The sequence below is a fragment of the Bos indicus genome, chromosome 17, assembly GCF_029378745.1.
Source record: "Bos indicus isolate NIAB-ARS_2022 breed Sahiwal x Tharparkar chromosome 17, NIAB-ARS_B.indTharparkar_mat_pri_1.0, whole genome shotgun sequence".
Lineage (NCBI taxonomy): Eukaryota > Metazoa > Chordata > Mammalia > Artiodactyla > Bovidae > Bos > Bos indicus.
In genome coordinates this window covers 12,323,855-12,339,460 of record NC_091776.1, presented here as the reverse complement: position 1 = coordinate 12,339,460, position 15,606 = coordinate 12,323,855, and the positions used below count along the sequence as shown (strand labels likewise).

General features: G+C 45.1%; 1 protein-coding gene across 7 annotated transcripts in view; it reads right to left on the bottom strand.

Annotated features, from left to right (window-relative positions):
• ZNF827 (zinc finger protein 827) overlaps positions 1-9,632 on the bottom strand; it is a 190,585-nt gene extending 180,953 nt beyond the window's left edge. For 5 of the 7 annotated variants that reach the window (XM_019977811.2, XM_070769037.1, XM_070769038.1 and 2 more), the window contains exon 1: positions 9,088-9,631. In XM_019977811.2, the coding sequence (XP_019833370.2) occupies positions 9,088-9,130 (43 nt within the window). In that variant the 5' untranslated portion in view covers positions 9,131-9,631. Of the gene's footprint in view, positions 1-9,087 lie in introns of all 7 variants that reach the window. The other 2 variants (XM_070769035.1, XM_019977813.2) reach the window with 2 other exon arrangements.
• Between the last annotated feature and the right edge of the window lie 5,974 nt (positions 9,633-15,606).

Sequence of the window (15,606 nt, the reverse complement as noted above, 5' to 3'; positions counted from 1 at the left end):
TCCAAATGGTGTCTTGAGTTTTAAACATACTGTACGAGGCAAAACATACCAGGAGACCACTAGCTTGTGACCTCTAATGTCAGCTGTAACACATACATAAACACACACACAACACACACACAAACCCCAATCTTCTAAAACTTCTGAAAAATAGACAGATGTATATGTTTAACTGAATCAGTTTGCTGTACACCTGAAACTCACACAACATTGTTCATCAACTATGCTCCAAAAGAAAACTAAAAAAAAGTTTAAATAAATAAAATTCATTTAATGTGTTCTCTTGGCTTGGTTCTCAGCAATTAGAAACACCAGACCTTGTCTTTCCTTTGTTTTGTGCAAAATGTGAACGACTAGCTGTGTGACACATGGAAAACCCAACAGAAATTTCCCCTGGGTAATTTTAATTGGTGGACTGACTGGTAAGTCAATGGATAAATAAACTTTTATTAAACACCTATTTTCTCATTTGAATCTCAGCCTAAGTCTGGGAACATGGATTTACTATCCTCACTTTATAGAAAAGCTCAGTCATAATTCATATGATTATTATACAATTGAGATATAATTCAGGTCAAATCACGCACACAGAAGAACTTGTTCCCCTAGTAAAAGCTTAAAGTAATATTGTTGGCCTGTGAAACAAACACTGGTCAAGCCCTATCATACAGCCTTATAAAAGAATTTTACCGTGTCATATTATTACTGTACGAGATACATGGAGAATTTTTTTAAAAGAATAATAAATACAGACATCACCAAAAAATTCTGAGTCAGAAATATCTATAGTCTAATCACAGGATATGCAAATGAAAACTTATTTCATATACTTAATAATAGCTAATCCTTCTTGAGCTCTTTCCACAAAGCAGCCACTAATAAGGTATGGTTTCGTGTGTGCACATAATACTGATACTTCTGTATGTATTCAATTATTCATACAATATCCCTGTGATACAGGAACTGTTGTCACTACTAAAAGACGAGGAAGCCAGGGAACAGGGAAGTTAAGTAATTTGCCCAAGGTCACACAGCTAGTGGGCAGCGGAGGTTGAAGCTCAACAAGCTGCTGCGCTGGACCACTACTCTGTGACCTTAAAAAGCACGTCCAGCTCCTGTTTATTTGTTTTTTTCCCTTAGGATGCACAGTATACACTGGTGGTGGTGGTTTAGTTGCTAAGTTGCGTCTGACTCTTTTGCAACCCCATGGACTGTAGCCCGCCAGGCTTCTCTGTACCTGGGGTTCTCCAGGCAAGAATACTGGAGTGGGTTGCCATGCCCTCCTCCAGGGCATCTTCCCAACCCAAGAATCAAACCCACATCTCCTGCATCACAGGCAGATTCTTCACTGCTGAGCCACCAGGGAAGCCCACCGTCTACAGGGGACCTAGTGAAAAGACGGCCAAATCAAACGGTATTTTCTCCCCCTGGTTACAAAACAACAACACAAGCTTTTAAAAATACACCAGCAGACAACCCAAGACGCTGGCCCTGTGTAACTTTAGAAAAATCTATCAGCCTCCTCAAGTACAGTAGCTTGTTTCAAAAGCACAGATAAGCAGGCTGCTGCTGATCAATCATGGAAAAGATCACCTTCCCTGGCCTTCTCCAGTCCGCTTGGAAAGCCAACCTCTCCAGAACACTCAAAACAATCCATCGGGAGATATAGATCCCTCTCATCCCTCATTCTTTCCCCCTCACACCTCACTTCTCAGGGGTCTAACCACTTTTCTGACCCATGGAGAAATTACAAGGAAGAGAAAGAGATAGACACAGGGATTATTCTGGAGTCTGCTTTTACAGGCCCCAGCCTCGGAGAAGCCTCCTTCCTTGCAGGGAGACCGAAATTGGCTGAATTTGGACTTTCTTAAAAACAGAGGCAAAGAGCACCTAAGTCTTAAGTCATTTCAGAACTCGAGAGGGAGAGTTTCAGTGGTGGAGGTTTGTTTTTTAATAAGAAGGGAATGGCCGACTGGAAACAATATCCTTTTTAGGCACACAGAATCTGCTGCATTTAATATAACCCTGGGTGAGTCTGTGAAAAACAGGGTGGCTAAAGGCCTCATGCTGATTTCAGACCGTGGGCGTGTATCACTGTACATTTTATAAAATTAGCTACAGTGCAGCCTCTGTGTGTGTGTGTGTGTGTGTACACGCAGTGAGGCTGACTTTTACAAAGTAAACAGCAGTATGTACCCATGACGCTAAAGATCAGTATCAAGCCAAAGTCTGATTTTAATTTATGAAACTACCTTGTAACTACAGTGGTTCTATCCCAAGGTGGGTCCTTGGGGGAGGAAAAAGTCACCTGAAAGGCCCTGCTTCAGCACCTAGTCACATATACTATTCTCAATATCATAAAAGGGTAATGTACAGATGGAGCATAAAAATACAAAACTTGCTCCTAAACAGAAGGGGGAAAGCGGCTAGAAACTTCAGTCCATCAAGTCTCTTGGCTATTTCTAAGGTCTGTGCTTGGCACATTAGTTTCCTATAAAATACAACGAAAGACATTTCAGCTAGCATGAACCATAAAGTATTTTGTCCACGTGGCCCTAGATGGCATGCATTACTGAGCTACACCTAGAAAGCAGGAAATAGAAAAGAGCCCATCAGAAACAGGGCACAGTGGGACTTCCTTGGTGGTCCAGTGGTTAAGACTCTGCCTTCCACTGCAGGGGGTGCGGGTTCGATCCCTGATTGAACTAAGATCCCACATGCCAGCAAGATGAAGTAAAAAAAAAAGAAACAGGACACAGCAACTTCACTGACAATCAGCATCTCTAAAATGTGATTCTAGAGGGCCTTTACTAGGCCAAAATGGGAACGAAATCTGAGGAAGAAAAGCAAAAACAAAAGCACATGTCTTACCATCACTAGGCCTGGTCTGGATTTTTTTTGGATAAGAGGAAACGCAAAATCCACTCCTTTACCACAAAGCTCATGGTCTTGTAAAAACCTTCTGCTGGAAAGCCTTTCTTGCCCCCACAAAGTCCTGTTTTGTAGGTCACACTCTCATTATCTTGTTCTGCGATCAGCCTGATTAAATTATAGAAAATTACTAATACCTCACTCAGAATAGAGAGATAAGCTTCCAGCCTCTTATGTTTGTTTCCCCGTCCTCCTCTCCTAAGACTCCAGCGGATATTCAAAAAGGAAGAGTGGAGGAGAGACGAGGCAACTTGGAAAGGGGGCGGCAAAAAGGTGTCTTAACTTCCTCCCGGGACTAAGCTGCCCTCAGCTTTTACAAAGGGCGCTACTGACCAGTCGCAGAAACCAAGAGAGCTTTTTACACTGTGACAATTGGGGCTCTACCATCATTTCCTCTGTGTCTTGTCATCTTTTAAGTCCAAAGACACCACTTTGGATGAAACGACCAGGGTTAGGGCTACTGGCTGAGTTTTTCTCTTTGGGGAAACAAAATCATTCACACACAATCTCAACTACTGGGATTACTAAATAAATGGGTTTACCCACCAGCCGGGGTCACCAGCCCCCACCCCCTTTTCGAATCCGGTCTTTTCTACAAGGATATCTTGACATTAATTAATTAAAGTCAACTTTTAACACCAGGAGAAGCCTGCATGGTTACTCCACCAACACAACACGATCCCTTGGCTGTCTCTATGGCCTTTGTCCATCTAATTTTATAAGCCTCGCGAGATGAAGATTTTCCACACCTCCCTAGGAACTCTCCTAACAGGCCATTCAAAGACTCTAAAACCTCAAATGCACAGCAAGCTTTAACACTGGCCAAAAGCTGTCCAATTTGTACTTCCCCAACGTGATTTATTAACACTTGGTGCAGGAGACTTGTCAATTCACACCAGCTGTGTCATCCCCAGCACGAGATGGCAACACATAGACAAATTAAAAATCAATTTTTTTATTAGAAACTATTTTGAAGCATTAGAAGGAATGCGATTTTGAGCTATCTTCCTCACTTTAACAGCAAAGCTCAGTGGACCTACTTACCAGATGAGGAATACATATAAGAACAGATGGGCATTTTTGCCCAGAATCAAGCAAGCCTGCTTTGTGGTGTCTCAGAATCATCCACAGTGAAATACTTTACTCTTTCAGATTCAGAAAATTTCCCCATGGCCCTTGTCTAGTCAGGAGGTATTGTCTGGTTACTGAAAAAAATTTAGTAAGTAAGGGAAAGATTCAACCTTCTATCTTTCAACAGATGTATAAAGACACGTAAAAATGAAACAATAAGGGATCCTGTTGCTTTTCAGTCATTTTGCTTCCCAATTTTACGAGAAAGCAAGAAAGAATTTTTATAAAGTTTTGTTCATGACAAACACAATAACCTGTTCTCGTCTTGACCCAGAACTGAGTAAACAGTGAAAATACTGGAATAACAAAACAACTGTTTTATGAACTTTTCCTTTGTGCTCCCCCTTGGGAATAGGCATTGGGCAGCTTTCCAGCAATAAACAGAACGGGGTCTAAACTCGTGCACGTTTAGGGGTAAGTTGAAGCTAATGAGGAAATCTTAAAAGTGCTGATGGTACCAATGGTCAAAGGATTTACAGATGCAACCAACACACCCCTCTCCCTCTCCAGTTCGTGACCCCAAATGGAATAATGTTCACAAAGGGCTGAGCCTCAGGCCTGGCCAACAGTCCCCGTGTCAGTTTCCCTCTCTTCTGCTTTCTTAAGCTGACAAACATTTTTAAACTCTGCAGTCTGGGGATTCTGCTAAAGATAAGCACATGGTATAGGTCCAAGGACCTCTAGGACATTTTTTGGAACATGGTATTGGACCCTGTTAATGGAAAGGACTTTTGTAAAAGAGCCATCAATCGCAGCAGAGTCATATTTAAATCCCCAAACGATTATCACTGCTCTAGGCCAAGAAAGAAAAGCTTTATTTTGAATAATAATTTTGAGAGGTTTGGGGTCACCTCTGAAACCTAGTGCAACTCGCCTTTTTTACTCACAACCAGTAAGATCACCATTCCATTCTATAGGACAGACCATTTGTTTTCTGCCCATGCATGAGGCCCATCTAACAGAAAAAAAAACGAACCCCCACATACACTTGCTTCGGAGGCCCAGGAGGAAGGGACTGTGCAGAATTTTAAATCAGAAATCTAACGCTTAGGTTAGTAGTGTCAGGTTAAAGGCTCACCCATCCCCAAAGCTAATTCGGTTCTGAACGGTCCCATGGGTGTCTAGTTGAACAGAAGCAGCTAGGAAACCTTAGCAGGCCGAAGCCCAGCCTGGGGAATTGCTGGGACTCCGTGCCAGAGGCTGAGGCTCACCCCAGACTTGGTATCAGATAATACCAACTGCTAGTCTGGATTTCCAGGACTAATCTACTCGAGGTTGGAACTTCCAAGTTCCCTGGTGTCTGTGCTATACAGTGGGAGGACTCTGGGCTTTGTAGATTCACGCTGTGGTTGGCTACTATCATATTTAATAACACATAGAAAGAGTTTATTCATAGCGATGATTCATGGGGAAGGGGAATAGTAGCATGGTGGGGGGGTACCTAAGAGGAAGTAGAAACCAATCTAAATTTTCTAGAGATGCAGTTATCACAAGTTTCTTTTTCTGGTAATTCTAATGTGAGTTTCTTAAATGTGTTTATAGGTTCTCTAAATTTTAAAGACATTCTATCAATAGTAGCTCTTAAGCACCTGTATTTATTCAGAAGGCTCTTTGGTTTCAAAAGCAGTTCCTTCCCATCTCATCCCCCTCTGACCCTTCTCACCCTGAAACTACTCATATCACTCCTTTCTTCTATGAAGAAATGTGAAGTCTGCCTCTACATAACTTCTTAAAAACTCAGGATGACTTCTATTAGGGCAATCCATCCCCAACTCACTATATTTTAACTTAGATTCAAAACGGTTCTCCAGGGAAAGAAAAATCCTGACACCCCTCCTCCCCCACATACACACAAATAAACAAATAAAGAACTTAGCATTCACACTGGAATTTAGGACTACAATTGTATTCTACACTAAACACAAATGAACACTAATTTTTACCAAAGTCCACCTCACTGCAAGTTCCTTCAAGACTCACTCAGCACTTAAGGCAGTCTGGCGTTACTGTCTGAATTGCAAAATACACCATTTGCCCAGAAACTGCTCTCAGCTCAAATGCAAGCTGCTTACAAAACATGTGTAAACCATGCTTAAAACAGGCTGCACACATCCACAAAAATCCATTCAAAGCAAAGGTAAGTGGAAAAAAAGCATCGCAAATTAGGCTTCTCTTTAAAAACTGGAGGCACTTTTACGGTGTTTCCAAAAGGTAATTGCTTTTTACTTCAGTAAAAGTGGCTTTATGTGACTGGGAGAAGGAGTTGATTTTTTTTTTTTTTTTTCCTTTAAACTGAGTGTATAACAGTATTCAATTAGAGAACAGGGTGGGTGGGAGAGCCCACTGGCAAAATCTAACTCAATCACCAGGCCCCGGCGCCCTGGAGAGGCCCACCCAACACACGAGCTAAAATGGAGCCTGAATTTCCTCTCAGACTGAGAGGGTAGTCGCACGAGGTCAGGGTCAAGGTCACCAGCAGGGCAGGCTGCAGCTGCCCGACTGCATTACCCACAACGGGAGGGAAGGCGTTCCATCTCCGTCACAACTGAACAGATAAATCCCTTCTCCGCTCCTACCCTCCCTCTCACCCCGCCAAGATTTTTTTTTTTTAAGGAGAGAAGAAAGGAAAATGACCAAATAACCTCACCGCCCTGGTTTTCGCACACCAGCTCATCAGCGCCCAAAGTTGCCATCTAAGGGCAAGTTCGCAGAGAACACTGAAGCCCGTTTTGTCCGAGCAGGGCAAGCCTCTCCCGACCGCCGCCCCCCTCCCCAGGATTCCTGCCTCCTGTCCCTGCCCCCACGCGCCCCCGAAAAGAGCTGGGAAGCGCGGCGGGCCGGCCATGTGCACGCACACACTTCCACCAACTGCTGCGAGTTTTCTGTGAATCGCGGCGCGGAGCCTCCCAACTCGCCCTCCCAGACTCCGCCGCCTGCTTCCCTCGCACAAAATTTCCCTACACACGCAGCCGCCTGCGAACGATTTTATGTGCATATATATTACATATGTGATATTATCCTCAGAACCTCTAGCGGGCAGGCGAAGAAAGGACTGCACAGGGGCATTTTTTTTTTTTTTTTTTTAAAGGAAGGGGAAAAAAAGCACAACCCAAGCTCTGTGCGTCGACTCGTGCGTACCGGGAAGGGGAAAGAAAGAGGAATGTTTGCCGAGCGGGCTGCCTGCAAGTGCCCTTGCTCGCCACTTCGGCCGCGGCCCGGATGACACGGAGGCGCCGGGGGGCGCCCAGCCCGAGTCACCCGCGCCCCCTGCCCGTCCCCCCGGGCCGGCACCGCCGCGGAGATTTCGCGAGGGGGAGATCGATCGCGCTGCCTGTCTGCAGCGGAAACGCACACGCTCACACAACCCGAGCCCGAGACACCATAACCTTAACCCTTCCCCCACCCTCCGTGAACTTCAGGTGACCGACCACGTCGGCCTGACACCCTGGCGGGCGGGCGCTCCGGCTCCGCTCCCGCCCCCAGCCCGGGTTTTGCAGGATTGGGCTCAGAGCAGCGCCAAACCGCCGAGAGAGGGGAGCAGTACGGGGGGGGTGGGGGGGGAGAGAGAAGAGAAATTGACCCTCCGTCTCCCCCGACCCCTCCCTCCGGCGCCTCCGGCGTCCCCTCCTCCCCGTCACCCCGCCCCACGCCTTCTCCCCTGCCCCCTCCTCCCTGCATTCAAGGAGCCGGGCGGCCCCGGGGGATATTTTTAGTTGCTTCTTTCTCCTTCACTTTTAGCTTTAGCAGCATCTCGGAACACTCAAAGCGGAGAAAGATGGGGGGGTGGGGGGATTGAGCTGGAGAGGGAGTGGGGGAAAAGTTAAGAGACTCGCAAAGAAAAGCCGGAGGGAGGGCGGAGAGGGACCGGGGGCGCGGGTGGAGGAGGGGAAGGGGACCGGGCCGTGCCGGCGGGTGTGTGTCTCCAGTTGGTGTGTGTGGCTGCAGCCGGGGAGGGCTACGATGCACTTTAGTCCTGGACTCTGCTCAGGCTCGCCGGGGAGGGGGGTCTGAGAGCCCGAGTCTCGCCCGGCTCCGTCTGCTCCGACTGACCCCGCATTTTATTGCGGCCAGGAGCCCTGCTCCTCCCTCCCCTCGGCTCTGCAGGGACCTCGCGCGCCGCGAGCCGCCCTGCCTCCTGCCTCCGCCTCGGCGCAGCTCCCGCACCCCACATCCGCCCGCCGCTGCCCGGCCTCGCCCCCCGCCCGGCCGCCCAGCGCCCCGGCGCGCCCCCTCGCCCCGGCGCCGCGGGAGCAGCCGCCCGGCGGCGCGTGTGTACCCGTGTGTTTGTGTGCGGTGCCCCCACACCCTCCTCGCCGCTCCCGCCTCGCCCGCCCCCGACTCCCCTCCTCCGCCGCCGCCTCCTCCACCTCCGCCTCCTCCTGCTCCTGCCGCTGCCGCCGCCGCCGCTGCCGCCGGCGGCTCCGGGGCCGACCAACCCCGGCGCAACCTTTAGCCGGAGACGGACCTCTCCCTGGATCCCGTCCCCGGCAGGCGGCCGCGCGCCCTCGCTCCGACACCCCCAAACGCCATGTCACGGCCCCCCAACCCTCCGTGCGCCCCGACCCCCGCACCCTCGGGCATCGGGGATCCGCAAGGAATTTTTTTTTTTTTAAAGATTCCAACCTCTCCCACCTCCCCTCCACCCCCCGATTAAAAAAAAAAAAACACCCGGCATCCACACTACTCCCCTCCTCCCTTCTCTTGCCCCCTCCCCCCAGCCACCCGGAGTGAGGAGGGGGAGGGGGAGGGAAAGGGGAAAAAAGCCCGATCTCAAGGAAAAAAAGAGGGGGGGTGAGAGAAAGAAAGAAAAAGAGAGAGAGAATAGAAAGGGCACGGGGCTGATCATCACCAACATGGCTGCCTCAGCATAGACCTAAACGAGGAGTAACCCGGGCTGTGTCTTTGTCAGTTTCACCTCTGTAACCCTAAACTAATGCAGAAAACAACGGAGGAGGCTGCGGAGAGGAAAGAGGAGAGGGAGGGCGAGAAAATGGCACGAGAGGAGGTGGAGAAGGGATGACTTACGTGAGGGAAGGCGCTTGGGCTGCTCCTGCTTCCTCCTGGGCATTTTCCCCCTTTTCTCACATTCTCCTCCTTGGTTAATGTGAGATCAAATAAACCCCCGTGGGGGCAGAGAGGCAGACACTGGCAGGAGCGGGGAGGTAGTTGGGGGGCGGGCGGGCGGGCAGGGGGAAACCCCTTCTCTCCGGTGTGTGCAATGGGTTGAAGCTTGTTTCCTGGAGCCAGAAGAGGGGTTTTCTTCTTTTCTTTCCTTTTTTTCCCCCCGCTTTTTTTTTTTTTTTAATTTTTTGGTCGTGCACCTGGCTTGTCCCCGAGCGTAATATTCTTCAATGGAAACAGATCTAATAGGTGTGAGTGTGTGTGTGTGTCCTATGCTCGCGTGTGTGATGGGAGGTATAAATAAATGAGTGCCGGTGCGGCGGTGTCTATGGCCGCGCTCTGTGTCTCCGAGCCCCTAACACTAATGTCGGGATCAAAGGGCAGCGGCGGCGGCAGCACAGCTCACAGCTCGCTCTCTTGCTCTCTCTCTCTCTCTTTCTCGCTCTCTCTCTCCTCTCGCGCTCTCTCTCCCTCTGTCACACACACACTCACACACACACACACAGAGGCACAGACTGAAGGAAAGAGCGAGAGCTAGACACACACACACACACACACACACACACAGAGCAAAGAGGAAGGTGCCCTAAGGCTCCCAGGACGGACTCAGCCTGGGATTTGCAACCGCTCTGTCTGGAAAGAATGGGGGGCGCGCGTGCGGGGGTGGGATGGACTTCTTCGAATTTATCCCGCTATTCGCCAAATCTAGGGGGAGAAAAAGTTTTTCCCACTCTTGAAACGAAGATTAGTTCATTATTCTTCTTGATTTTTCAAGAGGAAAAAGGTTTTTCTCTTAACTTTCTTTTTGTTGATTAAGCTACATTTTGTTCTGTATAAAAATTCTTCAGGCTTTTGTCACTCAAAGAACTACTCTCTCATCTCATCACCTGAAGTCTGTGGAGGTGACAGTCTTCCACGCACTCTCCAAAAACGTTCCAATAAAAATAACGAGAATAAAAAGGTAACATATGGTGAAATCAGTAACTAGGTGGATGGACTAAGCGCCCCGTTTTGAACTGTCCAGTGGAGTTAAAACTGGAAAATGCCTAAATGAAAATTACAGCTCCTTGACAAAGGGGGGATAAATAAGATTAGGTCACCCCTGATGGTTGATTTAACTGCTACATGATACTCCTACAGTGCACACAACAATCTTGACTTCTGAAATTTACTTTTTTCCCTGCTATAATGGAGGTGTGTGACACTTACCCTAAAGCAATTCCAGTTTGCATTATGAGCTCAATATAGCAGTTTTCATTAACTGAGACATACTTTCATTACTTTACAAATCACACATCTTTCTTAAAAGAGATAAAGGGGAAAAAATAGAAAAGGATGGGTCTCACTCCAGCACAAAAGGTATTTGGTGAAAGAGGGCTGTTCTCTTTGTGACTTGCAGTCATTTGGATAAAAGTTCACTCAGAGGTTGTTAATGATTTAAACTCCAAAATCTGCTACTATAATTGAAGTAAAAAACGGTCTGAAGAAGAGTTGTTTCATAAAACTCTCTTTGTAAGAGAAAACTTTGAACTTAGCAGAATACATTATATGTCATGAGTCAGATGTAGCGAAAAAATAAAAAAAGGTGCATTATTTAACTACATCTTCCCTTTTTAGCTTTTTAAAACCTCTGACTCATCATCTCATTATGTTAAATATTTTCTTACAAATTTTAAAATAGATTTTTTCATCAAAGAAGGTGGAGGCACAGCAAAGATACAGAACATTAAAATGACACTCCATACGCTTATATGGCTAGATAATGCCTCTTTGAGGTTCTGACTGAATTCTCACAACTGGAGTGATGTTCAAGATAGTGATGGGGGTTAATTCGGTAAACACCCCTTCAAATATAACAATAAGCTTTCATATTGCACCCTTTTCTTAGAAAAGCTTAAAAAGTGTTTTATCTCCCAAAAGATGTTTTTAATTGATAGCGAAATCTCAGGATGAAACTCTCATTGCCAACTCCCCCAGAAGATCTAGCTTCCCAGTGACAAGTAATGCTATCTGAAGCAGGTTTTGAAACACCTGCTTGAATTCAATCTAAAACCAAACAGAGAGCAATCAGGTTTGAAATGGAGCATCAGTGCTTAAACCAACTCTTCCTTGAATATCGGCTTAAGTAAACTGATGGGCTTCTCTGTTGGATCAGTGGTAAAGAATCTGCCTGCCAGTGCAGAAGACTCGGGTTCAATCCTTGGGTCAGGAAGATCCCCTGGAGAAGGAAATGGCATCCCACGGCAGGATTCTTGCCTGGGAAATCCCATGGACAGAGGAGCCTGGCAGGCTACAGTCCATGGGGTCGTGAAGAATCGGACACGACTAAGTGACTAAACGGCAAAAAACTGGTAGTTAAGTCTCCTGAAGTTCCAACTTGAAGAACTGTCTTCCAACTCAGATCAAATTCAACTTAGGCCATGATTTTTGACTACCATCGGTAGCGTTGGTCATGATATTAGTATATGAATGGTAAATTAGATAAATTTTTACATAGACTCATTGCCTTGAACATATAGCATCTCTAAACCTAACACAAGATCAGCAGAATGGTCACAGCCCTTCACCACTGCTCACTCCAAGCCTGTAGCTGGGCTATAGGGGACTATCACTCTGCACAGACACACCATCACCTCTTTTTGCATTGCCAGCTCTTTGCAATGCTTAGTACCCTATAAAAGAAAACACACTTTAGGCCTTTCCTCAAAGTAGAGTACATTTCCTGCAACCTTTTAAAGGCATACAGGCAAATGCTATCAACATTTAATTATATAGGTGTTCTATCAACAGCCAAAACATTTTAATTGAATTTGTTCATACCTCTACCTCTTTCCAAAAGTCATTTGAAGTAGCACACAGCAACAGAAAATAAAAGGATAGAACAATTTATGTTTTAATCTCAGCTTGGAATCTCTGCTACAAAGCACCCTTCAAGGGCCCTACATCTCCCCCTCGAAGCCTAGATGTTTAGGGAACACAAACTAATTTTAACATTTGACTAACCTAAAAATATTAGGAAGATAAATAGCTGGAGGTTACTATAATGGATTTTGAAATCAAGTGGATAAATAATTCGGGAAATATGTACCTTTTGGATGCCTTTTCCCATGAACTTGGATTACTGTCGACTATGGTCATCAAGTTGTAATATTCTATTTGATTCACCCTTGTGGCCCAAGCTTTTGAAAGCATATTTTATCTTAATAATTAGAGTATTCTCTCCACCTCCATCTCTATCACCTCTCAAATGTAAGATTAAGATAGATTTTCTCAGAACTGTACATTCTAAGACGATGTTTCATAAACACTCACTCTCCTACGAGTAATTCTATCCTTCCCCAAATATTCCTGAGGGTAGTAGACAGGGGAGCACCCTCCCTAGAATAATGTGTGGTCTAGAGAAGTCCTTGAGGTCAAAACTCTTTTCAGAATATTATTCGCCCTTTTATCTGTGTTGACTGATGCTTAAAAGCAATGGTAATAAAATGCTGGCAACTTAGCAGCTCAAATCAAGACAATGGCACAAAAATGTGTTGTATTAGTAGTCATTCTCTTCGTCACTTAAGAGGAAAAAGAAGAGGTTCATTTAAGAATGTCCTTGTTGGAATAGTAAAAGTTATTAATTTTATTAAATCTCAACCCTTGAGTGCAAGACTTTTAAATATATTCTTTGTGACAAAGTGTTAGGTACATATAAAGTACTTGTGCTGCACACTGAAGTACATCGTTATCTCAAGGAAAATCACTCTTGAGATGGTTTGATACAGCTGCTTTTTCCATGGAATATTATTTTTACTTGAAAGAATGACTGACAGACTGTGATTATTCAGACTTGAGTATTTTCTCCCAAAATGACTGAAGTGAGCCTGTAACTTCAAAGAAAACAATTCATGATATTTTTGGCAATGATAACATTTATAGTTAGGAGTGAAAAGTAGAATTTTAGACAACTGTTCTATCACTGTGACTTTCAACAGCTTCCTGATATAGACTCTTCTGATGAGATTCATAGTGATATTAATGAATGTGACTTTTTGATATTGTGTCAACCTTTTGGAAGAACTGAAGAACTCAGTATCTTCCAAATGACCAATACATGATGTTACAAAATCATATTGTAGTAAAGATCTATTTAAAGTACAAGATAAACCAAAGGATTTTAACATAACAGTGTAAAAAGGTCATTGACATGGTTTCAAATTCCACAGTCAGTAACTTTTAAGAAACTACCACTCATCAAGTTTTAGTGTTACATCAAAGAAAAATATCTACAATCATCTGAAAAAGCTATTAAAATCTTCCTCCCTTCTTCTAACTACATATCTGTGTGAGGCTTGATTTTCTTCTTGTGTGTCTTTAACCAAAGCAACATCTCACAACAGATTGAATGCAAAAGCAGATAGGAGAATCCAGCTTGTCTTCTAGTAAGTCAGACATTGTAGAGATTTGCAGAAATGGAAACTAATGCCAGTCTTTTCACTAATTTTTTTTGTTTTGAAAAGTATATTTTTCATAAGACTGTGTTAACTTGAATTACACTTATTGTTGTCATTATTTAGGAATTAATAAATAATTGTTTTAGAAATTCCACAGTTGTTATGTAGTAAATATCAAGTCATAACCCACATAACCCATACTATTCTTTCGTATCCTCAATGTGTTAACTTGAATTACACTTATTGTTGTCATTATTTAGGAATTAATAAATAATTATTTTAGAAATTCCACAGTTGTTATGTAGTAAATATCAAGTCATAACCCACATAACCCATACCATTCTTTGGTATCCTCAATAATTTTGGTACCCTAATTCCAAAAAGTTTGAGAACCACTGCCCTAGAAATGAGTTGAGATACAATTAAGGGACAAAAGAAATTCTATGTGTGTTTTACTTGTCTCCAAACCCAATCGTAAATATGTTACACTTCTCAAAAAAATGAAGCCCTCTTATCTTCAGGAAATGAAAGTTGGTTCTGTGTGTCCCAAGACTGGCTTCTCTTATGAGATTTCTTATGAAATGCAGAGAGGATGTCTTAGAATTCTCCAGAGAAAAAAACAGTTAAAAGAATTTGCCTGCTATGCAGGAGACACATGAGACCCAGGTTTGATCCCTAGGTCAGGAAGATCCCCTGGAGGAGGGCATGGCAACGCACTCCAGTATTCTTGCCTGGAGAATCCCATGGGCAGAGGAGCCTGGAAGGCAGCAATCCACAGGGTTACACAGAGTGGGACACAACTAAAGCAACTGAGCACGCACTCTTTCATTCATTCATTCATTTACTTATTTATTTATTACAGGATTGACTCATGAGGTTATGGAGGCCGAGAAGTCCCACGACCAACTGTCAGAGAACAGGAAAGCCAATAGTATAATTCAAACAGCCCGAGAACTGGGGAAAGCAATGGTATAAGTCCACGTCTGAGTTCAAAAGGCCGAGAACCAGGAGCTGCAGTGTCCAGGGTCGGGAGAAGAGGGATGCTTCAGTTCAAGCAGAGAGAGTGAATTTGCCTTTCCTCTGCCATTTTGTTCTATTTAGGCCCTCTGTGGATTGGACTATGCCTACCTTCGCTGGTGAGGACAATCTTCTCTACTCAGTCTATGGGTTCAAATGCTCATTTCTTCTGGAAACACCCTCACAAACACACCTAGAGATATTAATAACACCAGCCCACCCAGTCTTATGGACACATAAAATGAACTATCATAGAGGGAAGGCTTCCCTGAGACCTCAGTTGGTAAAGAATCCGCCTGCAATGCAGGAGACCCCGGTTCAATTCCTGGGTCGGGAAGATCTGCTGGAGAAGGGTTAGGCTACCCATTCCAGTATTTTTGGGCTTCCCTTGTGGCTCAGCTAGTAAAGAATCCACCTGCAATGCGGGAGACCTGGCTTCAGTCCCTGGGTTGGGAAGATCCGCTGGAGAAGGGGAAGGCTACCCACTCCAGTGTTCTGGCCTGGAGAATTCCATGGATTGTGTAGTCCATGAGGTCGCAAAGAGTCGGACTTTCTCTTCACTTCACTTCGTAGAGGGCAAGTAGGTATTCACCAAGTGCTGTTGGTACAGGTTGTTCAGCTGGGTGGAGAGGCTGGTTACTCTGAACAGAGGACCCAACCCTCTTCTGATCTCAGACCCTTTAGAACAAGAACACCACCTCTCTCTCTTTCTTAAGGCCTGAGCTATCTGCCTCAAGAGTTAAAACAGGGACTCTCTTAACCCCCAAAGTGCTTCAAGTCTGACATTTTAAATAATGAGCGCCTGTCCCAAGGCAGAGATATGGGTCTGGCGTCTCTCCTGGCCTGAACCTCACATGTTGTAAATCAGTATCCGGTGACGATGACCAGCCATCACACACAGAAAGGGGAGGCTTTTGTTATCATGTGTGCGTATGTTCTGAAGAGGCCAGGGCCCAGCTGGCATCAGCAA